At 50.8% G+C, this 27,718-nt stretch overlaps 2 protein-coding genes across 3 annotated transcripts in view; one reads left to right on the top strand and one right to left on the bottom strand.

Annotated features, from left to right (window-relative positions):
• Positions 1-771: 771 nt before the first annotated feature.
• On the top strand, positions 772-19,505 carry CST7 (cystatin F). Of its 2 annotated transcripts, none has more exons than XM_046679745.1 (4): positions 772-883; positions 16,018-16,151; positions 17,944-18,060; positions 18,856-19,505. In XM_046679745.1, exons 1-4 carry the CDS (start codon positions 817-819, stop codon positions 18,931-18,933), a joined length of 396 nt encoding a protein of 131 aa, XP_046535701.1. In that variant the 5' UTR covers positions 772-816; the 3' UTR covers positions 18,934-19,505. The 2 variants fall into 2 exon arrangements, with proteins under 2 accessions (XP_046535701.1, XP_046535700.1); XM_046679744.1 differs by having other exon boundaries at positions 773-883; positions 15,979-16,151.
• Positions 19,506-23,361: 3,856 nt separating this feature from the next.
• The window catches only part of APMAP (adipocyte plasma membrane associated protein), a 30,244-nt gene continuing 25,887 nt past the window's right edge, over positions 23,362-27,718 (bottom strand). Inside the window, exon 9 of the mRNA XM_046679241.1 lies at positions 23,362-25,632. Within this exon, the coding sequence (XP_046535197.1) occupies positions 25,423-25,632 (210 nt within the window). The 3' untranslated portion in view covers positions 23,362-25,422. The remainder of the gene's footprint in view (positions 25,633-27,718) is intronic.

The following is a 27,718-nucleotide window of genomic DNA, read 5'->3' as shown; positions in this document are numbered from 1 at the left end:
CTGAGCATTTACGTTGAGGGAGTCCCCAAATCCTCACCACAGCCCTATTAGGGGGAAACTGAGGCACAGAGAGGGTGTCCCCCACCTAAGGTCAACCAGATGTTACAAGGCAGAGCCAGATTTGAACAAACTCAGACCATCTGGCTTCAGAGCCCCTACTCCTACCCACTGGGCGGGGCACGTCCAAGAGCGCTCTGCCAGGGCCCCAGAGCCCTGGGCCAGGGCCTGGCCTTTCTTCTCTTTTGCCAGCTCTGAGCCTAAGATGGGAGGGGGATCAGTCCCTTAGTCAGCAGACACTGCTCTCACTCGATTCCAGTGCAGAAGTCACCCCAAGGGGGCGTTTGGGCTGACAAGCAGATGTCCACCCTCTGAAGCTGCAGTCTGTGTCCAGTTTCCCCACCCACTCCCCAGGTGGAGATGCCCACACATCCCAGCAAACAGTCTCCCGCCCGCGGCCACTGGGAGCCGAATCCTGGGCCTGAGAAGCATGCTGTATTGAGAAGGAAACCCAAGTGATGCTGCTTCTGAAAATCTCTGCTAGTATTTTAGTGCAAGGTCTCTTGCATGTGTGTCTCAAGGGTGGAGCGCCACCCAGGGTTTTGTTCATGGTCTTACTTCTCTTCCTCCTCCCCCAGCAAATAATCGCTGTTTGGAAACTTTTATAAAGGAAGCGGTTGACTTTGTGGCCCATAGATGTGGAGGCGAAGAGCTTCTGGTCAAATGATTCAGCAAGAAACCACCCCCCGCCCCCCATCCCATGCCGAGCCCCAGGTCCGCCATCCCCCGCCCTGCAGGCTCTGGGGGCCTCACGCAGCCATGTGGCCGGCCGGGGCGCTCGCCCTCTGCAGCCTGATCTTGAGCACCACGGGGGACCCGTCCCGAGGTAAGAGTCTCTCCTCAGCACCTCCCCCCAGACTTGGGGCTCCGCTGCTCCTGGGCACTGTCGCTGACCTGCCTGGCGGCGGAGGGCAGAGATCCTCTTCCTACCGTGGCTGCCTCTGCCGGAGCAGGCATCCGGGGTCTGGGGGCCACCTGGGGACGAGGGCAACACATTCGGGCATTCTGTTTCCCGTCGCTCCCGGGGTTTGCACGGTGACCTGAGAACAGTCCCTCCCAGGGAGGCTCCCCCACGGCCCCTCGCGGGGAAGTGGCGGTTAGGCGGCTTCTATCTAACTCGTCCCTCCTGCCTGCAGGCTGCTGTCCTGAGACTTGGCTTGAGGGACCCTAAAGATCAGACCCCTTCACCCTTCCTGCCAGGCCAGCGCCGGGGGGGAAGGGAAGGAAGGGAGACCTGTCTGTGTGCCAGGAAACTGAGGCACAGCAAGCTTAGGTGACTTGCCGGTGTCACACAGCCAGTGAGAGCCTGCCCCCCACACATGGCCGAATTGGCCATGGATGCTGGTGGAGACTTGGAGGGGCCCCTCGCCACCTCATTCAAGCAACGAGGAATCTGGTGCCCGAGGGCTAAAGTGACCTGCTGAAGACACAGGCCCACTGCCCAGTGAGTGAGGACAGTGCCGGAGTGGCTGGTTTCTGCCCTCCTCCCTCATGGGAAGAGGGCTGGAGCCTGGTCACAGGTGACCAGGTGGAAGGTGACCAGTGACAAGGGGACAGCTCCAGAACCTTTCAGTCCATGGAAGGGGTCACATCCCCTCTTGGTGACACTGCCCCAGTCTCCTGGACCAGCCGGGCCCTCCCCTGTCACACCTGCTCTCTGCCACTGAGCCCCACATGGAAGATCCAGAGTCCACGCTCACGCGCAGAGGGCCTTGGGGCACACAGACTCCCCAGACCTAGCTGTGGAGCCTGGAGCCACCATGATGAGATGGTGACATCTCATCATCCATGAAATGGGTAGATCACCGCATCCCCCTTGGGCCCTAGAGAGGCTTGACCGCAGTGGCCCACAGAAGCACCCTCTCATGCCCTGGGGTGCTTGGCAGCCTCCCGGCCACCCCTGCTCCTGAGTCTCTGCTGTGCTGGTGGCTCCTGGCTGCACGCCCCTGGCCCGTGCCACACAGATCCCTTCAGAGGCTTCCTCCGCTTGGCAGAGAGGCCTCGGGCCTCGTCTGCAGGACAGGCTCGGAGGACCCTCTGTCTAGTGGTCAGGCAGACGAAGACGCAGCCCGACTGGAATCTGCCCCTGCCATGGCTCCCACAGCCTCTCCCTCGCCTCCTGAGAACAGATTCCAGAACCTTCCCATGGGGGGGGCGTGACAGGAACCCCCCAGGGTGGCACCATGTAGGCATCTGGCTTCTCCCCACACCTAGACGCTAACCTGTGCTGACCCTCCCCAGGCAGCTTCTGCCTGAGCCCATCAGAACTTAGGAAATTGCTACATTGGTTTCCTCAGCCCTTTGCCTTCAGTTGAAAATGAAAAGCCCTTCTTTCTCAACCCGACTGTCATTTCTCCTGGGAAGCCCCACTGGCTGCCATGTCACTTTCTGCCCCCTCGCCCCCCGAGCCAAACTTTCAGCGTCCCATCTTCTCATTAAGGGACCTCCTGGGCAGGGCCTGGGGTCCAGCAGCCACCACTCTTCCTTTTGCAAGGTGACACTGGACCTGGGCTGCCAGTAGCCAGAGCTAGGAGCGCCTGCCACGCCAGACCACCCACAGCAAGGGAGGGTCCACGCCCTGCCTCCTGGGAGGGGCCCTGCAAACTGCTGTAGGCTGTGTCTGCTGTGCAGGCTGCTGACCCACCCTCTGCACTTTGAGATTTCCTTTTTCCAGCGGGGCGTCCCTGAGAGCCCCTCGCTGTAGCCGTATGGTGTATTGGACATTTGGTCATCATCACACTGCTGTTCGTGCGTGTTGTCTCCTGCCTTTTCACCACTGGCCTGTGAGGTCGCCGCCGTCGTCCCCATTTTACACGTGAGCACACGCAGGCTCAGGGAGGCTGAGCGGCACAGCCTGTGGGGGGCAGAGCTGGCATGCAGACTCTGGGCCTGTCCCAGTGGGTTAAGGCCAGGACTAACCAGCCTCCTGTTTGTGCTAGGCGGACACATGTGCCCTCGAAAGGATGGGCCTAACTCATTCCTTGAGCCCCCAGAACACAGCTGGGTGGGTGTGGCCCCATAGAATTAATGGCAACGACCAACTCACTGAATTTTAGTGTTGTATGAGAAGGGCACAGGGCTCAGGGTGGGCAGACAGTGGACCTCTGGGCTTGGTACTTGCCACCCGCCAGCCCGGTCCTTAGGCACAGCCTCCAGACTGAGCCCCAGGAGCCGGGCCAGGGCCCTCCCAGAGGTGGCAGCTCCCGCCCACACCCACGACAAGGGCTCAGAGGACTCCAGCGCTGGTGGGGAAGCTCAAGTGCCACTCTCAGAGGAAACTGCCCCCAGGTGCCACGGGATGGGGCACCAGCAGGGACTGGCAGTGTTTGGCCCTTACCCTGGCTCCCATCTCGGGATGGCTTCACAAGCTGGGGTTCCCTCCACCTCCTGGGCCACATCTAGAACACTCCTGAAAGAGGAAGGTGGGGGGAAGCGCACCCCCCTTCCATTCCAGATGCAGGAGTTCCCCGGCGGGGCAGGCCGGAGCACAGGAGCTCTGTCTAGAGGGCCTGGTCTTCCCCACAGCTCCGGTCCACGGACACATGCTGTGTCCCACGTTCTGGCGCCTCCTACAGGACGTGCTCGGGACAGCGTGGCCGTGGTTTCTCAGAAAAGTAAATTAAGGGATGTTTACCAAAAACATCGGCTACCGGATTACTGTACCAGCTGCTCTTTGTCAGGAGGTCATTGTCCCACCTCTTGTTCAACAGCTGCCTGTAGGCTGGGTGGTAAACGGAGGGCAGATTCAATTCTCTTAACTCTGCATGGAAACAGTTACCCGCTGCTGCAGCTAACGCTCTGGCCGCTGCCTGTGTCCCCGCTCCAGAGCCGCCCGTTCCTGCAGATTTGGTTTAAACTCGTGGATGTTTTCATGCAGCGTGTGGGGCCTGGAAGAGAGGACGTGGGTCAGAGCCCTCGGAGGGGGGCCGCAGAGCCCGGCCCAGGAACCAGGGGCCAGTGTTACAGCTCTGAAGAAGGGGGTCTGGAAGTAGAACAGGAATGGGACAGGATGTTAAGAGTAGAAATCATTTGTGATTAGATGGAAAAGTTACGTTTTTAAGGGAGAGATATCAAAATGTTTCCTTGAAGCTTTGCTCCCCATTCTGATCACCAGGAAGAGGCTGGGAGCATCGACTTCTCTGAATCGTGGAATGTTGACAGGACTGGGGAGATCCTACAGAAAAGGATGGTCCGGGGAATGCACTTGTGCAGGGCCCGGAGCAGCCGAGGAGCCCCGGGGATCCCCAGGCGTCCTGGTCCCTGCAGCAGGTCTGCTGCTGTTCTCCGGCAGGGTGGGGGGAACTGCCGACGCCCTTCCGTGGCTGATTCCCGGCTACATTTTTGGTCTTAGTGCCCGCTCTGCCGGGCCTGTTGTCTGAGGACAGCAGCGTGCATGGCCCCAGGGAAGGGTCTGCCCGCCGGAACTCAGGGGTGCTCCCTCCAAGTCCTTCAGCATCTTGCTCTGCACTGTGCTGCTCCCCTCTACAGCTACACCTGTGCGTCCTGGGGGTGGCACCTTGGTGGCAGGCAGATCGTACCCTGCTCAGTGCCCAGCGGCTGTCATCCAATCGTCCCTCCAAGTCCCCTGACGCCCGGTCTCTTGCCATCTGAGTCAGGCTGTCAGGACAAGTAAAGAGCAGTTTCTCCCCTAAGAGCAGTAAGGGGGTCCTTTGTGGACAGTCCTGCCTCCGGGGCAGTCTGCAGTGGGGGGCGAATTCCTGCATCTTCTCTCCTTCCTCACAAGCCATCCTGGCCACCCATGTGGTGGCTTGCCCGCCTCCATCTTCTCTGTTCCCAGAGGGCATCACACCAGGCGGCCGTAGACAGGCTGTGTGTGGCTCCCTCCCTCCAGAGGGCTCAGCGCCCTGGTGTCTTCTCTCTGGGCTCTCCCGGGAGGCCGGTCTGAGGCAGGCAGGGCGGGAGGGAGTGCCGCTCATGGGCCATGGTTCACCTCTTTCTGAGCCTGCCTGGCCCGGCCCCACCCGGCGTCGTCTCTGTGCAGTTTTTGTTACTTCTCACACACCTGCTCCTCTACTGATTGCCCTCAGTTCACGTCACCCAGGCGTCACCATGCCACCAGTCTGAGTCACAGAGCCCCCTTGTCTCGCCCCCACACCCAGCCTCCCACTGAGTCCTGCCACTTCTGCCTCCACACTCAGCTCTCACTTCTCACCTAGCTCGACTCCACCGCCTTGTAACTGGTGTCCCCGCCCAGCTGCCTCCCTCCCTCAGCTCCCTGTGCGCAGGCCGGTTGGCGTCACTCCTGGAACCTGCCCGCGGGGTCTGTGGGCCTCCCCCCCCGGACTGCCCACAGCACCTACCAACAGACACTTCTGAAATGAGTGACAAAGAGCAGTCTTTGGAATTAGCCAAACCTGAGTTTATACCCGCCTGCACTCCTTTGAGGCCTCAGTTTCCTCACCTGTAGGATGGGCACACACACGCCACCCCTGCAGAGGATGAGAAGAAGCGGGAGCAGAGGGGGCTTCCGAGAACAGCTTGCACTCACCCCGCCCCAGACTTCAGCTGTGGGCACAAACCCCAGATCCTGGCCCCAGAGGACACGAGGCCCCTGCAGGGGCGGGAGGGGCTGGGCAGGGCCCGGCTGTGTGCTCAGCTGCCTGGTCACTTGTTCTCATCCCCTTTGGGATGGCTATTCTTCACATCAGCCTTTCCCTGTTGATTTCTCCTGAGGAACCATCCTAAAAATAGGTTTGACCTTTATACTTTTTGAAAATTAGAAACGGAGCCTTCCTTGTTTGTTTAGAGACCTGCTGATGAGGTTTTACTGACATGAAGGCTACATTTTAGGAAACATATAGTTAAATAAAAATAAACCAACTTCAGTATTTTTCATAACCTTTTTGTAACTTTACCAAAATTGCTTAGGAACTGACATCACATGTTTGGAAGAGATAGTCATCTGAGATTCCCCATAACCCAGTTTCACTTCATTTTTTAAATTCTGTTTAATTCAAGTAAAACTAAATTAATACTTTTTAAAAAAACAAACAGTGGTTACCTTTGAGATATTTAGAAGGATTTCTAATGTTTTTGTTATACTCCTGTATTTTCCAAATTTCCTACCCAAAATAAGTAAGCTTATAATCAGAAAAAGCAATAAATACAATTTTTTTTTTGTTTGGCACCTGAGCTAACAGCTGTTGCCAATCTTCTTTTTTTATTTACTTTCTTTTTCTCCCCAAAGCCCCCAGTACCTAGTTGTACATTTTTAGTTGTGGGTCCTTCTAGTTGTGGCATGTGAGACGCCGCCTCAGCGTGGCCTGATGAGCGGTGCCATGTCCACGCCCAGGATCTGAACTGGTCAAACCCTGGGCCGCTGAAGCGGAGCGCGAACTTAACCACTCGGCCACGGGGCCAGCCCCGCAATAGACACAATTTTTAACAAAGAGGAGACTAGCCACGTTAGTCCCCAGGGGTCGGGAAGGGAGCCTCCAGTCTCTGACACGGATCTGCTGAAGACTCGATCCCGTCCACAAAGGTGGCTTCCTCCTCAGCTGTTTAGACCGCACTGATGGGCAGTAACCAAGCTGTTTTCCAAAATGTTGTTTGTTAAAACTGAAATCCACACTCAACCTCCTGTCATCAATAAGTGCTGGTCCCAGAGGAGCAGCCTGGGACCCCCCGCGCCCCGATATTAGCATCAGCGTGCTTGGCACCAGGAGACCTCCCAGCACCACCTGGGGCAGAACCACCTGGGCAGCCTGGGGAAACACAGGTTCCAGGGCTGACTCAGCTCGACCAAGCCGGCTGCTGGCGCTTTCCCTTGTTTCCATCTTCAGAGACCCTGAACGAAGCCTTCAGCCCGACTCCTCTGGGGATGTCGAATGAGGGCTGGATTATTGCAAAGGAGATCCCAGAGTGGGCTGGTGAGGACAGGCTTTCTGGCAGATGCAGACCAGCAGACAGCCTTAACTGTGTGTTGGGAAGGGCCCCAGCGCTGTCCTCTTGTCAGGGGGACAGAGGGCCAGGTTCTTCAGGTGCTGAAGCATGGGGAGCCTCACAAAGGAACCATGACCTTCGTCCTGACGTTCCGCCCTCAGGCCCAGGGGACCAGCTGGGGAAGACCCGTTTGCCAGGTGGTCCCGTTGGTCAGGTGGTGCCAGCCCTCCCCCGATGGCAGCATGCCCCCTAGGGTCACAGGACTTACCGGGACCATGCCCACTCTGCCGACTCCCAGCACGCTTTCCGCTGCACCACCCACAGGGAGAGGAGACCTGTAGGTGGCTGTGCGGTGGACATGCCAGCCAGATGCCCTCCCATCCTGGTTCTCGCACTTGGGGGGCAGGGGGACAGACGTCCAGGTTCTAGGGAGGGAAGACCTCCCACGGGGGTGGAAATGGCCTCCTCTGAGACCCTACTTTCTAAGCTGATAAGATCTGATGCCCTGGCCAGGCCTTCTTCTCACCCTCTGCTGCAGCTATTCCCACCCAGGCCCCTCCCCGAGAGACTGACCCCACCCTGAGGCCATATGGACAGTCTGTTTCAGAGACCCTGCACCCACCTATAAAGATGTCTCCTCTCTCCCCCTAAGACCCCAACCCCCTGGGGCTCTTGGGTCAGCCCTGACCAGCGGGCCAGAGCAGGCACACAGCACACACAGCGCCATCCTGCTGGGCGTCAATCCTCCTGCAGTTCAGACTTCCTGTGCCCGGCCGAGCCAACCCACCAGCCCTAATTCCCAGCCCCTAATTCCTCTCAGGTCCCTTCTGTCAGTCCCCATGAGGAAGGGACTTCTTGTCCCCAGTGGGACATCCCAGTTCAGCCCCCCCGGGAATAATGCTTCTATTAAAGCTGCGTGCTCTGTGGGTTAGTGCTGTTTTCCTGCCTACCACTTAGATTTCTTCACATCCCGGGGTACCAGCTGGTATCTCAGGCCCCAGAAAGCCCGAATCACCTGCCACCATTATCTTCTCAGACAGCACATGTTACAACCCAAATATACCTGGGTCTCCAGTCTCAGTGGACACTGCCAGTGAGGAGGGGGAGGGGACCCCTGATCTCCTCGCTCTCCGTCCTCTGAGCCCCCGGAAGCCTGTCTGGTTAGCGCTGCTGCTACCACACACCCCAAGTTTCCACTTCCTGCTGCTTCGGCACCTCCACGGGTAGGCGAGCCAAGCCCAGCCTCCCCACTGAACTCGGATGCCTGCACGGCAGCTGCCCCCTGGGGGTACGGTCAAGGGAGGCAGCGTGCACTCTCCAGGGCGGCACAGTTCAGTGGGACCCTCTGCAATGAGGCAGCGTCCCTATCTGCGCCAGAAAGGCTAGAGTGCTGCTGAGGAGCTGAACTTTACCCTCCATTTAACTTACGTAATGTAATAAAATAGCAGACTTGCCACTGCCCGCCTCATGCGACCGCTCAACCCTGGCTCGTCTCTGGCACACTCACGTTTCAGGAGAATCTAGGGGAAATTCTTAGTAAAGGGAAGCAGCTTACAAACCCAAAAACCCTCCTCCTCTCCCCAATTTACTTAGATTTTCCCCAAAACTTTAAACTTTTTGTTACTTGAACATACAAGGAGTCCATGGCCATGGTAGAAAAATTGAGAAACATAGAGAATCCTAAAGTGCAGTCACTCATGAGCCACCAGTCAGAAAAGGCCACCATTCAGTTGTTGCTACACAGATCCTGGGGGCTTTTTATATCCTATGTTCTTTATAATAAAATCCAAAGTGCATATTTGAATGAGCAAACACCCAAGCTGGGCCCGTCAGGACCCTGGTCTCCTGAGCCCCCGGACGCCTCTGCTCCGTGGCCCAGCGCTCACTCTCAGACCCTCCATCAGGATCTGTGCAGATGGAGCCCTGGGCAGCTCCTACCCTGCCTCCTGCGGCTCTGATGCTCTTGCCTGTTGACTTATGGAATGGAGCCTCTGCATTCTAGAGCCTGCAGGATGAGGAGGACTCGGACAGGGCCTGGCAAGTGCCTGTGAGCAAGCTGGGCGGAACAGTCAGGTTCTTCTTCAGCAAGGGGTCTCGGGGTCGGCCCGGGCTCTGCTTCTGTGGGAGCTGGGAATGGAGGACGTGGAGGGCAGAGGAGGAGGAAGGGGTCCCTGTTCTGCTCGGCTCTGTCAGATGCAACTGTTGGGGGGGAACCCCTCATGTTGCTTCCCCCATCTTTTATCCAAATTTGGGCCTCCTTGGAAAAGGAAGAGCATGGAAAAATGGAAGTCCAGCCAACCCTCTCTTTTCTTTTTTTTAATTTAATTTTTATGGAGTTAATGATAGGTTACAATCTTGTGAAATTTCATTTGTACATCATTGTTTGTTAGTCGTGTTGTAGGAGCAGCCCTTCACCCTTTGTGCCCACCCCCTACCCCCCCTTTCCCCTGGTAGCCACTAATCTGTTCTCTTTGTCTACATTTTTAAATGTTTCATATGAGTGGAGTCATACAGAGATTGTCCTTCTCTATCTGGCTTATTTCACTTAACATAATTCCCTCAAGCTCCATCCATGTTGTTGCAAATGGGACGATTTAGTTCTTTTTTATGGCTGAGTAGTATTCCATTGTATATATATACCACATCTTCTTTATCCAATCATCTGTTGATGGGCACTTAGGTTGCTTCCATGACTTGGCTATTGTAAATAATGCTGTGATGAACATTGGGGTGCATGGGATTTTTGGAATTGCTGACTTCAAGCTCTTTGGATAGATACCCAGTAGTGGGATGGCTGGATCATATAGTAGTTCTATTTTTAATTTTTTGAGGAATCTCCATACTGTTTTCCATAGTGGCTGCACCAGTTCGCATTCCCACCAGCAGTGTATGAAGGTTCCTTTTTCTCCACGACCTCTCCAACATTTGTTACTATTAGCTTTAGTTATTTTTATCATTCTAATGGGTGTAAAGTGATATCTTAGTGTAGTTTTGATTTGCATTTCCCTGATGATCAGCGATGATGAACATCTTTTCATGTGCCTATTGGCCATCTGTATATCTTCTTTGGAGAAATGTCTGTTCATGTCTCCTGCCCATTTTTGGGTCGGGTTGTTTGATTTTTTGTTGTTGAGTTGTGTGAGTTCTTTATATATTATGGATATTAAGCCTTGTCAGATGTATGACTTGCAAATATTTTTTTCCCAGTTAGTGGGTTGTTTTTTTGTTTCAATCCTGTTTTCCCTTGCCTTGAAGAAGCTCTTTTGTCTGATGAAGTCCCATTTGTTTATTCTTTCTATTGTTTCCCTTGTCTGAGAAGACATGGTGTCCAAAAAGATCCTTTTAATACTGATGTCAAAGAGTGTACTGCCTACATTTTCTTCTAGAAGCCTTATGGTTTCACATCTAATCTTTAGGCCTTTGATCCATCTTGAGTTTATTTTGGTGAATGGTGAAAAAGAATGGTCAATTTTCATTCTTTTACATGTGGCCTTCCAGTTTTCCCAGCACCATTTTTTGAAAAGACTTTCTTTTCTCCATTGTATGCCCTCAGCTCCCTTGTCAAAGATTAGCTGTCCATAGATGTGTGGTTTTATTTCTGGGCTTTCAATTCTGTTCCATTGATCTGTGCACCTGTTTTTGTACCAGTACCATGCTGTTTTGATTACTGTAGCTTTGTAGTATGTTTTGAAGTCAGGGATTATGATGCCTCCAGCTTTGGTCTTTTTTCTCAGGATTGCTTTAGAAATTCGGGGTCTTTTGTTGCCCCATATGGATTTTAGGATTCTTTGTTCTATATCTGTAAAGAATGTCATTTGGATTCTGATTGGGATGGCACTGAATCTGTAGATTGCTTTAGGTAGAACGGACATTTTAACTATGTTTATTCTTCCAATCCATGTATATGGAATGTCTTTCCATCTCTTTATGTCGTCATTCATTTCTTTCAGAAAAGCCTTGTAATTTTCATTGTATATGTCTTTCACTTCCTTAGTTATATTCACCCCAAGGTATTTTATTGTTTTTATTGTGATTGTGAATGGTATTGTGTTCCTGAGTTCTTTTTCTGTTCGTTATTAGAGTATAGAAATGCTACTGATTTATGTAAATTGATTTTATACCCTGAAACTTTGCTGTAGTTGTTGATTACTTCTAAAAGTTATACAATGGATTCTTTGAGGTTTTCTATATATAAGATCATGTCGTCTGCAAACAGCGAGAGTTTCACTTCTTACCTCCATATTTAGATTCCTTTTATTCCTTTTTCTTGCCTAATTGCTCTGGCCAAAACCTCCAGTACTATGTTAAATAAGAGTGGTGATAGAGGGCATCCTTGTCTTGTTCCTGTTTTCAGGGAGATGGCACTCTGTTTTTGCCCACTGAGTATGATGTTGGCTGTGGGTCTGTCGTATATGGCCTTTATTATGTTGAGGTAGTTCCCTTCTATGCCCATTTTGTTCAGAGTTTTTTATCATAAATGGCCATTGGATCTTATCAAATGCTTTCTCTGCATCTATTGAGATGATCATGTGGTTTTTATTCCTCAGTTTGTTGATGTGGTGTATCACGTTGATTGATTTGCAGATGTTGAACCATCCCTGTGTCCCTGGTATGAATCCCACTTGATCATGATATATGATCCTTTTGATGAATTGCTGAATTCGGGTTGCCAAAATTTTGTTGAGAATTTTTGCATCTATGTTCATCAGTGATATGGGCCTGTAGTTCTCTTTTTCGTGCTGTCCTTGTCAGGCTTTGGTATCAGCGTGATGTTGGCCTCATAGAATGTGTTAGGAAGGGTGCCATCCGTCCTAATTTTTTGGAATAGCTTGAAAAGGATAGGTATTAAATCCTCTCTGAAACTTTGGTAGAATTCCCCAGGAAAGCCATCTGGTCCTGGGGTTTTATTCTTTGGGATGATTTTGATGGCTATTTTAATCTCTTTCCTTGTGATTGGTCTGTTCAAATTGTCTGCTTCTTCTTGAGTGAGCTTTGGGAGATTGTAGGAGTCCAAGAATTTATCCATTTCCTCTAGGTTATCCATTTTGTTGGCATAGAGTTTTTTTGTAGTATTCTCTTATAATCCGTTGTATTTCTGCAGAGTCTGTTGTTATTTCTCCTCGCTCATTTCTGATTTTGTTTATTTGGGCTTTCTCTCTTTTTTTCTTTGTAAGTCTGGCTAGGGGTTTGTCAATTTTATTTATCTTCTCAAAGAACCAGCTCTTTGTTTCATTGATCCTTTCTACTGCATTTTTTGTTTCAATAGCATTTATTTCTGCTCTGACTTTTATTATTTCTCTCCTTCTGCTGACTTTGAGCTTTGTTTGTTCTTGTTTCTCTAATTCAGTTAGGTGTAGTTTAAGAGTGCTGATTTGGGATTTTTCTTGTTTGTTAAGATGTGCCTGTATTGCGATGAATTTTCCTCTTAATACAGCTTTTGCTGTATCCCATATGAGTCGGTATGGCACGTTATCATTTTCATTTGTCTCCAGGTATTTTTTGATTTCTTCTTTAATTTCTTCAATGATCCATTGCTTGTTCAATAGCGTATTGCTTAGTCTCCACATCCATGTGCCTTTCTCAGCTTTTTTCTTGTAATTAATTTCTAGCCTTATAGCATTATGATTGGAGAAGATACTTGTTATTATTTCAATTTTTTTAAATTTGTAGAGGCTTGCCTTGTTTCCCAACATATGGTCTATCCTTGAGAATGTTCCATGTGCGCTTGAGAAGAATGTGTATTCTCCTGTTTTTGGATGAAGTGTTCTATATATGCCTATTAAGTCCAACTGTTTTAGCTTTTTGTTTAGCTCCACTGTTTCTGTGTTGATTTTCTGTCTGGATGATCTGTCTGTTGATGTGAGTGGGGTGTTGAGGTCCCATACTATTATTGTGTTATTTTTGATATCTTCTTTTAGGTTTGTTAATAGTTGCCTTATGAACTTTGGTGCTCCTTTGTTGGGTGCATAGATATTTATAAGCATTATTTATTCTTGAGGGTGTCCCTTTGATGATTATATATTGGCCCTCTTTGTCTCTCTTTACCTGCCTTATCTTGAAATCTGTTTTGTCTGATATAAGTATTGTGACACCTGCTTTCTTTTGTTTGTTATTAGCTTGGAATATTGTCTTCCATCCCTTCACTCTGAGCCTGTGTTTGTCCTTGGAGCTGAGGTGTGTTTCCTGGAGGCAACAAATTGTTAGATCTTGTTCTTTAATCCATTTTGCCATTCTGTGTCTTTTTATTGGAGAGTTCAATCTGTTTACATTGAGGGTGATTATTGATGCATGAGGGCTTAATGCTGTCATTCTGTCACTCGTTTTCCGGTTTTCCTGCGTTTCCTTTGTTTCTCATCCTGTGTGTTTTAGCCTACCCATTGACTTCTGCAATTTCTTATGCTGGGTTTCTTAGACTTTTTCCTTATTTAGGTTTTGTGTCTCTGTTCTGGTTTTTAGTTTAGTGGCTACCCTGAAGTTTGTATTCAGAATCTCGTGTATAACATAGTCCATTTTCTGGTGGTCTCTTACTTCCTTACCTAGACTGATTCAGTCCCTTTCCTCGTCCCCTCCTAAAATATTATTTTCATCTCTTATTCCAACTTGTTTTGTGAGTTTGTGGTTAGAGTGATAAGATTGTCTTTGCTTTGGTTATTTACTTCCCTTTATCCTAACGCTATAGTTGAATATTTGTTATCCTATTCTGATTTTATCTGTCTCCCTACTCTGTGTTTTGTGACCCCTTTCTCCCTTTTTTCTTTTTTCAGGTATGAGACCCTTCCTGAGGATTTCTTGTAGTGGAGGTCTTGTGGCTGCAAAGTCCCTTATCTTTTGTTTGTCTGGAAAAGATTTAATTTCTCCCTCCTATCTGAAGGATATTTTTGCTGGATAGAGGATTCTTGGCTGAAGATTTTTATCCTTTAAACGTTTGACTACATCATTCCATTCTCTCCTAGCTTGTAAGGTTTCTGTGGAGAAATCTGCTGAAAGTCTGATAGGAGTTCCTTTATAAGTTATTTTCTTCTGCCTTGCTGGCCTGAGTATTCTTTCTTTCTCATTCATTTTTGCCATTTTTACTACTATATGCCTTGCAGTAGGTCTTTTTACATTGACAAATTTAGGAGATCTGAAAGCTTCCTCCAAACACATTTCTCTTTGAATCCCTAGATTTGGGAAGTTCTCTTCTATAATTTCGTTAAGCACACTTTCTGCTCCATTTTCCTTTTCCACGCCCTCAGGGATTCCGATAATTCTTAAGTTGGATTTTCTCATTGAGTCTGCTGTTTTTTGGAGATTTTCTTCAGTTTTTTTAATTCTTAATTCTCTTTCTTCCTCTGTCTGGAGCCATACAGCCTATCTTCAATTATGATAATTTGCTCCTCTATGGTGTCTACACGGGCATTCAGGGAATCTGTATTCTGTTTTATCTGATCCATTGTATTTTTCATCTCTAATATTTCTGATTGATTCTTCTTTATAGTTTCAATCTCTTTTGTGAAGTAACTCCAGAACTCGTTGACTTGTTTCTCCATATTTCCCTTTACCTCACTGAGTTTTTTGATGATAGCTACTCTGAACTCATTTTCACTTAGTTTACCTATTTCCAAATCCTCAGGACTTAATTCTGTGCTTTTATTGTTTTCCTTCCGGTCTGGAGCTTTTATTAATTGCTGGATGGTAGAGGAGCGGTTTTTGCGCATGATGCTATTATTTGGTTGCAGTTACAGCCTGTCACCACTAGATGGTGGTCAAGAGCTGTGCGTTCTGAGCCCTCTGCCTTCAGCCATTATGGCCGTGTGCACCATGGGTTGGGGGAGAAGGGGCACTTTCTCTCGCGCACAGACCTGGATTCCCAGCAGCTCTCACTTTCTGGTCTCCCGGGGCACTGGCTTGATGGGGCTCCCCCACAGAAAGCTTTCCCTTGTTAGAGGGTTCCCACTGCATGGGTCTGTGGGAGTCCTGGACGATGCCACAGACGTGTGGCCCCTCCCCTGCTCCTTCCCTCACCCAGCAGCGATCCCAGTCTCTAGGGCAGGGAGTGAAGTTCTCTCTTACCCCGTTCCAGCTCCTCTGAGGGTGGCTCCAGCCTCTCTGCCCTCCATTGTTTGGCTGCTGTGGGTCTCTGACGATTGCTGTTATTATGATTTTTTCTTTTTGGTTGGAAAGTAGTTGGTGCTTTTACTTGTAGTTTGGAGGGGAGAGAGTCCAGGGTGAGCTCACTCCACCATGTCACTGACGTCGCTCCCAAGAGCAACCCTCCCTTTTCTACCAAGTGCCCACTGCATAGTGGAGCTGTGTGAGATAAAGTCACCTGGGCCTGGCGTCTATCTTCAGACTTGTACCCCAAACAGCACAGCAGGAGGCAGCACACGAGGGGCATCAGGTGCTATGGCGCTGCCAGGGTGCAGGGGCCCTCGGGGAGCAGGGGCCCTCTGGTGAGCTGACCCAGAGCCTGGAAGCTGGGTGGATTCTGACAAGAGTCACTGAGATGGAGGACAACAGCAGCCTCCTTAGAAGTAAGAAGGCAGGACGGGCCTTCAGGCACTTCCTCATGGTCCAGTTGGGGACAAGCTGAGTTCAGGTGGGATGGCAGCCTTGAAGGCCAGCTGGGGTGGCTTCTCCTAATGCCCTGAGGCTGCATCCTGTCCAGAGGCTCCACTGCCTGGGATGTGTTCAGGTTTTCTTTAACACATATTGGCAATAACCTTGGGTCCTGAAAGGGGCTGTGTGGGCAGGGATGGGGGGACAGAGACTATATCTTGTCTATCCATCATTGTACCACCCACCACACCTGGTCCTCAGCTTTAAGTATGTGCAACCATAGGTATGCACAACAAAAGTACTGTAGGGGGGGGTGATGGGTGGGTGAACAGGGTCAGGTGGATAGGCAGGGCTGGATGGGCCCATGGCCACACTGGGAGCAGGGAGGAGAACTGAGCACCAGGCCCAAGGCATGAGGTGTGACACCTGGACCGAGGGCTAACAGCAATGTTCTTGTCCATTTCTGTGTTTGTCTCTCAGATTTTTGTTCCCAGATCCTTAACTCAGATGTGATTCCAGGATCTCCAAAAACAATAAAGACCAACAACCCAGGAGTCCTCAAAGCAGCGAGACACAGCGTTGAAAGGTTCAACAACTGCACAAACGACATCTTCTTGTTCAAGGAGTCCCACATCAGCAGAGCCCTGGTCCAGGTGAGTGTCTGAGTTCTTGCCACCAGCGTCTCAGGGACACCCCTAGGAAGCCAGGCTGCAGTGGCTCCTGTCTTACCAGGGGCTGACCCACCTAGTGTCCTGACCATCTAGAATACAGACCCAGGCCAGGAGGCTGACAGCAGAAGCCACAAATAGCCCATGAGCAGCCAAAACCAGTGTCACCCAGAGAGGAGCAAAAAGGCCTGGAGCCTCTTACTGAAACCACGCTTCTCATGGGCAGAGCCACCAGGCCAATGGCCCACAGCACAACAGGAGTGGGACTGAGGAGGTACTATAGGTGGGGGCTGAAGGCTACCGAAGGGATCAGGGAGCCAGCACACAGGAACCAGAGGATGGTGCTGGGCCCTGGAGCTGGCCCACACACCCCTGTCAGAGCTGCCCGGCCTGCCTCACCTCACCCACCCTGCAGCCCCACAGGACTTATCATTCTGCTCCAGCCCAGCCAGAATGACACACCTGTAAGGTTGCACACAGTGGAAGTCCTCACGCCTTCTCAGTGACCTCTTACAGACGACTTGGCACTCTCCCTCCTCGGGGGATGCTGGAGGGCAGAACAGGCCTTATTGCCTCTGTGCCCTGAGAACACAGGGTCAGTGCAAGACACGGGATGCAGAACAGTGAGGAGAAGCTATCAGGAGGTGGCTGCCCAGCGGTATCTGCCATTTGCTAAACCCAGGGACCTGTGCAGCCGTTCAACAGCAAATGTCATGTTCATTGCTGTGGAGGCTGGCTTTCTTGGACAGGACCCACACACTCCCATGGATGCGCAGTGGAGCACAGAAGGAGGAGAGGCTGTGGTGGCTAATGGCGTTGACACATTCTAAGGGTTACCCCTGGTCACAGGATTACAGGTGATGGTTACAATCTTTATGCTTTTCGGCAATTATAAACTATTTAAGAGCAGTATATTTTTACGACTACAAAAGTGTGTTGTAGAAAGACAGTCTATGTGGGACGGGCTTCTATGGCTTTCCATGGAAATAGCCAAAGTATCATCACACCAAGGGCTCAGCCCCAAGGATGGTGGGGCCTCTGCTCCCAGGCTCTCCCCCTCCTGCAGGAAGGCTGCAAGCGCAAGATGCTCTGTGCCCAACCGACTGCCCAAGGCCTTTATGATGGGGGACAGGAAGTTGTTCCTCAGTGTGGTGTGGGGACAACTTTCCTTCCCTTGGTATTTGATGGGGCTGAGACAAAAAACAGAAATTTTTCTCCATCTCCTCTGAGACCACAAATGAGGAGAATGACCCAGGTTGGTATCACATCCAAATGGAGAAGGGCTATTTTGAAACTAAAAACAAAAACAACAACAAAAAACCCAATATTGCCACCCAGGGCAGGGACTGGCAGTCAGCACAGGCCACAGGTGGCTGATAGGGCACGGAGGGGCAGGACTCACCTTTGGCTGGGGGCCAGACAACCCTAGTCTGATGTCCCTCCTGATGGAGAGTTCTGGGCAGGAAGGAGACGTCCTAGGATAGGACACACAGCCCACGTCTTATCCCCAGGACAGAGAGCTGGCACGTGAGCAGGAATGAGAAGATGAATGAATAAGGAAGGGACAGGGAGGGGTCTGGGCTCCAAGCAACGGCTTCCTTCCCAGAGCTCTTGTGCTAAGTTCCGGACATTCCCTCTACACCACTCACTCCCTTTCCAGGGGACAGAGCTGGGCATCTTTACCACCTGCCTTCATGCCACCTCCTGCTGATGGAGGCACTGCCATCCCTCCTATCCTGGACCAAGTAACCCAGGCCCGGCCCTTGGTTCTCTTTAGATAGTGAAAGGCCTGAAGTACATGCTCAACCTGGAAATCAGCAGAACCATCTGCAAGAAAACCAAGCACCCCAGTCTGGACAACTGTGACTTTCAGACCAATAGCACCTTAAAGCGGGTAAGGAATGGAGTCTGGCTTCCTCAGACTGCCTGCCACCTCCCGGGCCCACCCACTCTCCAGGGCTTTGGGAAGCACCCCCGTCCTCACTTCTCTGCCAGCACAGTTCCACATCTCACTCCTGAGAGGGCCAGGCCTCCCAGCCCCCGTGCAGCACCCACAGATATGGGGGGATGGAGGGGAGTCTCCCCCAGAGAACACCTTGAATGACCCACCCTACGCCCTCATTCCAAGAGGCTCATATCCAAGGAATAAATGCCATGGGTTTGGGGTGGGGGAGGTTAGAGCCAAAAAAGAACTTACATATGTAAGAAATCGTGTATATATATATATATATATATATATATATATATATATAAGAAATCAAACACGTATATATATATACACACATACACATACATGCAGGGAGAGAAGTAAATGTGGCAAAATTTAATAATTCATAAATATAGGCAAAAAGTATATATATTCTTGAATTATTCTTTCAGCTTTTCTGTAGGTTTGAAATTTTTCAAAATAAAAACTCAGGGCAGGAAGAGAATTCCTCAGTAAAGAAAATGCATGCACACCCGCACATGCACACATGTGCATGCACGCATGCACACACACACACACACACCCATGCCCCACAGGCAGCGCCCTGGAAACTGACTGCAGAGTGCATCAGGAGGATGGCCTGGGGCTGGAGCAGGGGGACCAGCCTCGGTGGGGGAGGGGCAGCATCGGGAGGAGAGCCTGGGGTGGGGGGCGGCTGCTGTGGCAGGCAGGATGGCGCTTAGGTGCCCTTCTTTGTTTCAGACTCTCAGCTGCTACTCTGAAGTCTGGGTCATCCCTTGGCTCCAGAGGCTCGAGGTGCCCGTTCTCCTTTGTCACTGACTTCCTCTCAGCCAGACTGCTGCTGGGACAATCGCGAGACACCTGTGCTCTTTATTGCCCTCAGTCACAGCTCCACTCCGGCTGGCACAGGCCCTCTGGGACTTCAGAAATAGTATCTCACAAGTGAGCAGAATGGAAGTGCCAGGGGTTCACTGCAGAGTAGCTGGGATGGAAGACACTGCCCCATGGCTAGATTAAATCGCATTTTCTTCTAAACTTAATTAATTTCATCGATGCTGTACACCTGATTCAGGGTCTGAACATACAGGACTGAGTCCTCCGATGGGAATTATTCAGGTTCTCACCCCCTGAGGGAGCCCCCGCCTCGATTACTCCATGGTGCCAGGCTCGTTGATGAAAGCCCAGAGATCCGTCCTTAGTGGGAATCATTCCAGCCCTGGGCAGGGGACCACGTCTGCTGTAGAGCATCTTGACCTTTCGTGGATGAATAGAGCTATGAATAAATACGAATAAAGAACTGGCCATCTCAAAGCAGTGGCTGTGGCTGTACTTGTTAAAGGGGAGTCAGGGGGTGAGGTGAGCATTGTGAGGAGTCCACCTCCCTGGTGCTCTGGCGAGTCTAAGTCACTTCCATAATGCCCCAGGAGGCTTTCCAGCCATTAGCTGCTGGCTAAAATGTACTGGAGACCAAGGCAGCCAGAAACAGGCCAGCCTGTCTCCACGTCATGAGCCGGCAGGGCCAGCATCACTCCACCTCAGGGGGCACTCACCCTCCAGCTGTGCCTTCTTCTGATTGGGGGCCATCCACCCAAGTTCTCTCTGCTGCCTCAGAGGCTCAGCATATGGGCAGGTGGGATAGGACAGAGTGCTGGGACCACTGCCCACAGCCCCACCCAGGAGACGGAGCATGCCCCCAAAACCCAGCCAGCAGAGGGAGCACCCCCCACAGCCCCACTAGGAGAGGAAGCACCCACCACAGGCCCACCAGGAGAGGGAGCACCCCCCACAGCCCCATCCAGGAGAGGGAGCACCCCCCACAGCCCCACCAGGAGAGGGAGCACCCCTCAGCCCCACCAGGAGAGGTAGCACCCCCCACAGCCCCACCAGGAGAGGGAGCACCCCCACAGCCCCACCAGGAGAGGAAGCAGCACCTCCCACAGACCCACCCAGGAGAGGAAGCACCTCCCACAGCCCCATCAGGAGAGGAAGTACCCCCCACAGCCCCACCAGGAAGGGAGAACAAGGTTAGGGATGGACATCCTGTGCTGGGAATGCCGGAGAAAGAAGAGACTGTGAGCCTGAAGGCACAGGGGTCCCTGGGAGACAGTGTCTGCACTTGTTTGGAAGCAGTGCAAGGCTGGACCACAGAGGAGAAGCCCAGGAGTTTGCCATGGCCAGAGTCCCTGAGGCTTCACTCAGAGATGAGCCCAGACACACTGCACCAGTAAGCCCAGTGCAAACCCAAGGGACACTCGCTTTTCGCTTCTTCTTGGGACGCAAATAATCCACAACCAATCTATAAATCAAAATTGGGGTGAGTTTATTCTGAGCTGAAATGTGAGGATCATATAGCCTGGGAGAGTCCTTCCACAAAGGAACGGAGCACTCCAAAGAAGTGGGGCGTACAGGGTGGTTATATACCCTTAAAGAGGATGTTTCACATATGACTGAAACGTCCCTCTTACAAGAGTCACAAGATTGCCCTGTCGACAGGGCACAGCGATTGATGGACACAGCAGGAGGCAAGTCTGTTGTCTTGAGCTGGGCAGTCACAGGTGAGCCCAGCAATCAGTTCCTAGTCTAAGGAGAGATGCTTATCCTTAATGAAATGCCAATGTGGAAAGGGGGAGTTGCACCTTTATCTTAAGGGCATTTGTTCTTGTCACAGGAAATGTTTAAAGCAGATACACAATGCATGTTCAACGGCCACATCAGGTCCTTTTGGAAAAACAGGCCGAATTAGATCTATACCAAATGGCTTCCTCATATACTCCAATATATCCTATTGCTTGCCATTTCTATTTGTCATTCCTCTCCAGGTCCTCTTCAGACTATGGATTAGTACAAAATATGTTGTCGCCTTTAAAAAATATGGACCCAATAATTCACAGGAAACAGAAAATCTGCATTAAATATGTAAGGCAATTTAGCATGCTGTCATAAACTTAGTCAATGTAAACAACCAAAATGAATTACCATTGGCGTCCTTCCGTAATGAGAGTAACTGTGATTCCAAACCCTCATTCACTTTTGCTGCCTTGACTTGCCTCCTTCTGGACATTTAATTCAGTGACAGCGGTGGCAACTATGCCACAAGACATTTAATTTATTCGCTGGTTCTGAAGGCCCCTAAAGGCAATCTTTTCATAACCATAAACGAGTTCCCTCAGCACTGCTGACCCCCTACATTAACAAGATGGCAGGCACACCTGGAGGGACAGAGCTTCCGAGCTGGACCGGGCCTTGGACACAGCTGCATGGGGTCTGCGTGACTTACGCAAGATGATGCAGCAAGAGAAGGGGAGGCCCCCACGCCCTGAGCTCCAATCACCCCCGTTTATGAAATACTTGGGCCTCCAGGCTCCACCCCGACCCTGGCCTCACAGGCAGAGGTCAGAAACGAGAATGAAAGCTCAGGCAGGTGTGCGGAGAGCTGCATTTGAACTTCCCCTTTGCCCAGCCGGGAGCCAGGGCTAACCTTCCCTCCAGGAGGAAGGAAAGAGGAAGCCTCAAATCTTCATCTCAGAACTCTCAGGTTTCAATACCTACCGATAGCCACAATTTTCAAAACATCATTTGGGGCCAGGCCTTTATCCCTTCCTATACAGTAAACAAAGAGAAGTCTTCTAACTAAGGCAAACTAGCCACTGCAGATGCCAGCTGGCCGTGTGGCCCCCAACCTCAGGCTCCTGCAAACTACGTGGGGCCCTCACGGGAGCTCTACTTTATAACCCAGTCATCATCTTATTATTCCCGGTCTGTTTTATGGGTTATACCTCACAGAAGAAAAGGCTTGTCCTCAACTCCAGCTAGTGACACCAGGAGGAAAGGGGCCGGCCAGTGAGCCGGTGTGGGGCTCCCCTGATTTTTGGAAGCCTGCAGCTGGCATACCTTTGCCCTCTGCAGAGACGTATCTACCAACCAAACTACCACGGACATTTGTTTCAGCTGACCGGAGAGCGGGCTCCGTGGCACAGCGCCCACTTGACTGGCCAACTCCATCAGCTTGTCACATCAACGTGACTTTGACCGCCGTGAAGACTGTTCTCTCCAGACTCGGCACCCCAAGGCCCACCTGAGAGCGAAAAGCCAGAAAGCCAGGCGGTAGGTCCAAATGGAAGAGACAAAACACCCACGTGGAGATGGAGTAATTCACCTCAGATAACGGATGTCAATCAGCGATGACCTAAGTCCCGTTATACCTAACCAATTTTACCTGTTTTGTTTTGTTCTCCCCAAAGCCCCAGTGCATGGTTGTATATTCTAGTTGTAAATCCTCCTAGGTCTATGTCAGCTGCCGCCACAGCATGGCAACTCACAGACGGGTGGTGTGGTTCCACGACCGGGAAAGGAACCTGGGCCACCATGCTGTGAGAGCGCCGAACTTTAACCACTAGGCCATCAGGGCTGGCTCGCAATTTTACCTGTTTTTGAAAACTGACCAGCTTTACTCATACTCAGAAGGAATGATTCTGACAGAGGGAAGCTGTGCCATCATCTAATGTCTTTGTCACTGAGAAAATGTAAAGTTAAGTACCCAGGATTCTAAGATATACCAGAACTATGACCAAAAAGAAACACTTTTGTTCAAGATCTCCAACTAACCAAAATCAGTTAAAATTCTAACAGCCAGTCCTGCCCTAGTGTTTGAGAACTTCCCCCCAGCCATGGCCCTCCACACCTGCTCACCAGCTATACGCACACTCTCAGGGATCAGCTCTACTGCCCCCTGCTCCTGACGCCTGCCCAGCCTAGCCCCTTCTAGGCTGCTATGGGCCCAGGCTGTGATGAATGTCCCACCAGCCCACAGGTGCCCCCTGTGAAGCTGTAAACCACGCTGATGCCCAGGCCACTCCAGACACCTGGGCATCCTAGAGGACTCTGATGTCCAGCCAAGGTCTAACCCCTGGGCTGGGCAGGGGCCACCACAGAGTCAGGTCCTGGGAACGCCAGCCTGCCCCCTCCTCGTGTCCCAACCTCCCCAGCAGATTCTGCAGTCACAGCATGGGCTCTGGATCAGCTGTGACTCTGGCCAAGTCACTTCCCCCTAGCCTCAGTTCCCATGTGTAAAACGACGCCATATCCCCTTGCATCATTAAAAGGTCACTGTACATGAAAAACTTTCAAAACTATAGACCTCTCTGCAGGTGTATGTTGATGATAAAAATCTTAAAATGGGACCTCTGTCTTATAAAAGGCAATAACTGAATTCTGATGGGGTTTATGTAATAATAAAGAAGCACACAATGAATGAATCACTTGATTTAATTTTAAAAGCATGTTAGTAATTCACATTAGAGCAAATCTGTTTTATGTCTACAACAAAGGCATATGACACATTTAAACCTAATGAGGCTATATTTTGTACCTCACCATGGCAAATTACCACAGGAAATGACTTTGAGACAGAAAGTCAACATCCGAGTCAAAATCAAGACTCCTTTGTTGAAAACTGTGAAAAGCAATCTACCAGCTTCTTTGCATCGGTAAAAATTAAGCACTAAAAGCAAAGCCCTCTGTTCTGAATCAAGAAGTCAACTTATACAGGCTCAGCACATTTAAATTACTTTTTACAGCAGAATGACCAGGTTTTACCTTATTATTCCTGTATACTCAATATATGGGGTGCACCATTATCTATTAAAAAGTATTTAATAATCACGACTCAATTTCTTTCCTATAAAGTCATGTAAACAATATTAAGTCATTCATCTGAGACAACACAAGTTGCATCAACTAGACAGAAGCCCATGTAACTCTGGTTTGCCTGCTGCACACAAAGCCAGTCCTGAGTAGCCATCAGATCCTGACTCCTCCCCTAAAATGAGGCCGGAGCCACACATGTCGGGGTGCCTGCTGCTGGGAAAGGGAGCAAAGGGGTTGCGGCCGGCCAGCCAGTGCAACAAGTCACAAATGGTTCAGATTTTACCAAGGCTGTCAATCCTCTTTGAATTTTAATATCATTACCAATTTAAAAAATTGTCTTTGTCAAGTTGTTAAAAACAATTCCAGACACAATCTCTTGTGCATTCTCATAGACACCCAGGAAAGAAAGGAAGCAATATTAGCCCCATTTTGTAGGTTGGAAAACAGGAGAGCGGCGTGTATCACTCTGCCCAAGTGATTCAGCGCTGGGAGACACACAGTGTGGAGGCGCGCAAAGGGGAGGCACACAGTGGAAGGCATGCAGGGGAGGGGTCAGGGGAGGGACCTGAGCAAATGAGAGGAACTGCTCCTCCCTAAAACAAGATCCCCACCAAAACAATCCCCGGGTCAACACTTGATGGAATCAAATTTCAGTCACTGTTAAAATAATTATATTACAGTAGAGAACACCTCCCAAGCAACACCATCAAAAAAGGTTAATCAGCAGAAAAATCAATTTAATCATCATTATTACATGGGTCTCCCTGACAAAATTAGGACAGTGTGTAGACATACTCGTCAGGATACACAGCAACTTCAGGCTTGTGACAGTCGAGCAAAGATGACATTAACACGTACACTATTCACATCTCTGGATCGAGATGTGAGGAACAAGGGTGTGTAAACAGGACTTCCTAAACGCACCCCTGCGGTGCCCAGCCACTGGACCCATCGATGCGTGTGGTGGGTTGTGCACAGAGAGAAACCCAGTGAGTCCTCAGAATCGACATGCTCTTCCTGTGCAATTACTGAGGTCCTTGCCTTTAAAAGTTGATGGAGACTGGGGAGTCTTGAAAGCCCTCTGGTAGGGAGGGAGGTTGGGGGGTGGGAGCTATGGAAGGGCGGGCCCAGGCACCAAGGGCTGTGGCCTGACCTGTGCAACTCTAGAGAATACGGTCCCAAGGTCTTCACCTGCGCAGCTCCACCCACTGGCCTCAACGCACTTCTGCACTGAGCTCTCCTCGTCCTTCCCATGTCCCTCCCCCAAAGAAAGGTTTCCCCCCATTTTATAGTCAAGACATGAAGCTGGCAGGACAGAGGCAATAGCAGAAACAAGATCCCTGGACAGTGCACCTACTACTCGATCCCCAAACCCTGAGGCCCGTTAAAGGGCATGAAGTCTCCTAAGTCCTAGAGAATTGCTCTACTTAGAAAGTTTAAGAGAACATGGCTTTACATGGACTTATCTTTCCTAGGCAGATGTTATGCTGCCCTAAAAGCAAAGTGACACCCAGGTGAGGGGCGTCCTGCCGGGGCCCACACATCTGTGACATCACATACTTCCAGGACCGGCAGGAGCAGGAGGACAGGGCAGTGTCCATGGTGCCTCCTGGACCAGGTGTGGTGCCCCCTGTGCAGCAGGCACAGCTGCAGCTAGGGCTGCTATACAGACTGGAGACTGAGTCTGCAGAGGAAGGGGGACCTGAAGGAGCCCAGGTACAGGTGCCCGTCCTGCTCGTGCACTTCGCTGAGGTAGGAAACCACCTGCCCGTCGGGGTCATGCAGGCTTCTCCGAAAGGCCCCGCTGTCGCTGAGTTCTAGGACGAGGCTGTACCGCGGCACAAACTTCATCACTGTCTCCTGACTAAACAGCTGGAAGGCAAGCACAGTGCAAGAAGAATTTACCTCGTGACTAAGAGAATGCTGTGAGCAGATCCAACCTATTAAAAACAAGACAACAGGCCCAAAAAGGAATCGCTTACGCTAAGCCCCACGTCACCAAACCAAGTCTGAACTACAGTTCTGGCTCTCCCAAAATGGAATCTTAAACCAGTCAGTCAGGAGCTGCTTGATCAGCGTTAGACAGGTGACCTGCCTGAGACCTCTGCCAGCCCCTAAAGGAGAAGGACCTGCAATCTCCAACCCTCTTTTTCGCCTGGACTAACTTCCTCGTTCCTGCTCCCTTCTGCCTATAAAGCCTTTCGCCTTGTAGGGCTCTTCACAGCTCCTTTCTATCTGCTGGATTGGATGCTGCCCAATTCATGAGTCACTGAACAAAGTCAATAAGCTCTTTGACATTTACTCAGTTGACTTTTATTTTTAAAGACCCCACAGCCCTTCATCACTTAGTAAGGGCCCAGCTCCTCCAGTGACAGGGAAGCCACACAGGGCAGAGTCAGGTTAAACCAGCTCTCCGCTCCCAGTACACAGGGCCTGCCCCACAGCAGGCCTCCCCACCCCCACCCATGTAAACCAGGCCAGGGAGCCTCCTGTCACTTGCACCCAAAGAGGCAAGGCTAGTCCAGCACAAGGACAGCAGCTACCTAACAGTCCTTGTGACAACGCCCCCCCGACCTGCAACACAGGCACCTCTCTGGATGACCTAGCTGAAGCACAAATCACAAGTGAGGAAGGCACAGCACTGAAGGCAAGGCCTAGAGTGACATCAAGCCCAGAATGCTAGGTTAAAACCAGCACAGCCTAACCTGAACAAATGCCAAGCCCTCTGATTAGGTTTAAAATATTTCAAATGTGCAAGGAACAAATGATGGAGATTTGAGAGTGGTCCACATTAAAGAAAAAAAACCCAGGGAGGTTAAATGAAGACATCCCCACCCCATGAGACATGGCGGCTCTCCTTGAAGCAGCTAGAGATGGAGGGAACACCTCCATGCTGAGCCGACTCAGCCAGACAAGGGGCAAACAGGGCTAGTGAAGGGTTTTAAGCACAGAAACCAGATGGTGAGATACGCAATTTCTGGCAGGGTAGGATACCAGGTAGGAAATGATGACAAAGTACACCACTGCATAAGACCAACGAATGAAAATTAATAGGCAGATTTCTACTTTTTACCATAAGGGAAAATAGCCAAACAACTGCAAATGTCCAGTGAATAATGTCTCCTAGTCACCAGAAATGACCAAATGAAAAATTTAACTGTGTTCTAGAAAGTTCTACAGCAATGGATCAAAGTTGCATTATAGCTCAAAATATCCCATAAGGCTTCCCATGACCCGTGAAATGCCACCTCCCTTCAGTCCTAGGTCCTCCCCTCTCTGCTCTCTCTCTCTGATCCCTAGGAGATCTCATCCCCTATCTTTTGTTTAACTAGTCACCTTCCCAGAAAGCTCTCAAATCCCCCCTCTATTTCTGACCCCAGTGCCTGAGACCCTCCTCCACAGGCTTTCTAACAGTCTCTAAATCCAAGAGATTCCCCAGCTTAGGAGAAAGGGCCCACGCTTGACTCTAGCAGCTGCAATGCAGCCCTCACACTTGACTCCTGTCTCTTCAAGCCCCGCAAGCCGGGCACCATGGGGTCTTGTCATCTATGTATGGACCACCCCCACCCTGGGCTCTGTCCCACCATCTCTCCTGACCACTGCACCCACCTCCACACCAGGGTCCCACACCAGTGGAGCCTGACAGGCTGCTCTCCACACTGCAGCTGCATGTACCTTCTCAGAACATTCTCTGTACCACATCACTCCCCTCCCAACAATTTAGTCAAGCAGCAGCTTGTGGGGCCGAGCAGGGTAGCTGTGTGCAGAGGGTAGGGGAACCCCAGTGGCCCAGACCAGGGAGTCAGTCTGAGCAAGGTAAGAGAGAGCCCACGCTGGGGGAAGGAAGAGGGCAGTAGCATGGAGTAGGGTGTCAGAGTCGAAGGGCAAGACAGTGTCCCCACAGTGGGAGGCCTGGCATGGGCCGTGAGAGCCCAAGCAGGGCAAGGCGGTGTCCCCA

The sequence above is a fragment of the Equus quagga genome, chromosome 12 (genome assembly GCF_021613505.1).
Source record: "Equus quagga isolate Etosha38 chromosome 12, UCLA_HA_Equagga_1.0, whole genome shotgun sequence".
Taxonomy (NCBI): domain Eukaryota; kingdom Metazoa; phylum Chordata; class Mammalia; order Perissodactyla; family Equidae; genus Equus; species Equus quagga.
Note: the sequence above shows the minus strand (reverse complement) of the source record. Positions and strands in the feature narration are given on the sequence as shown.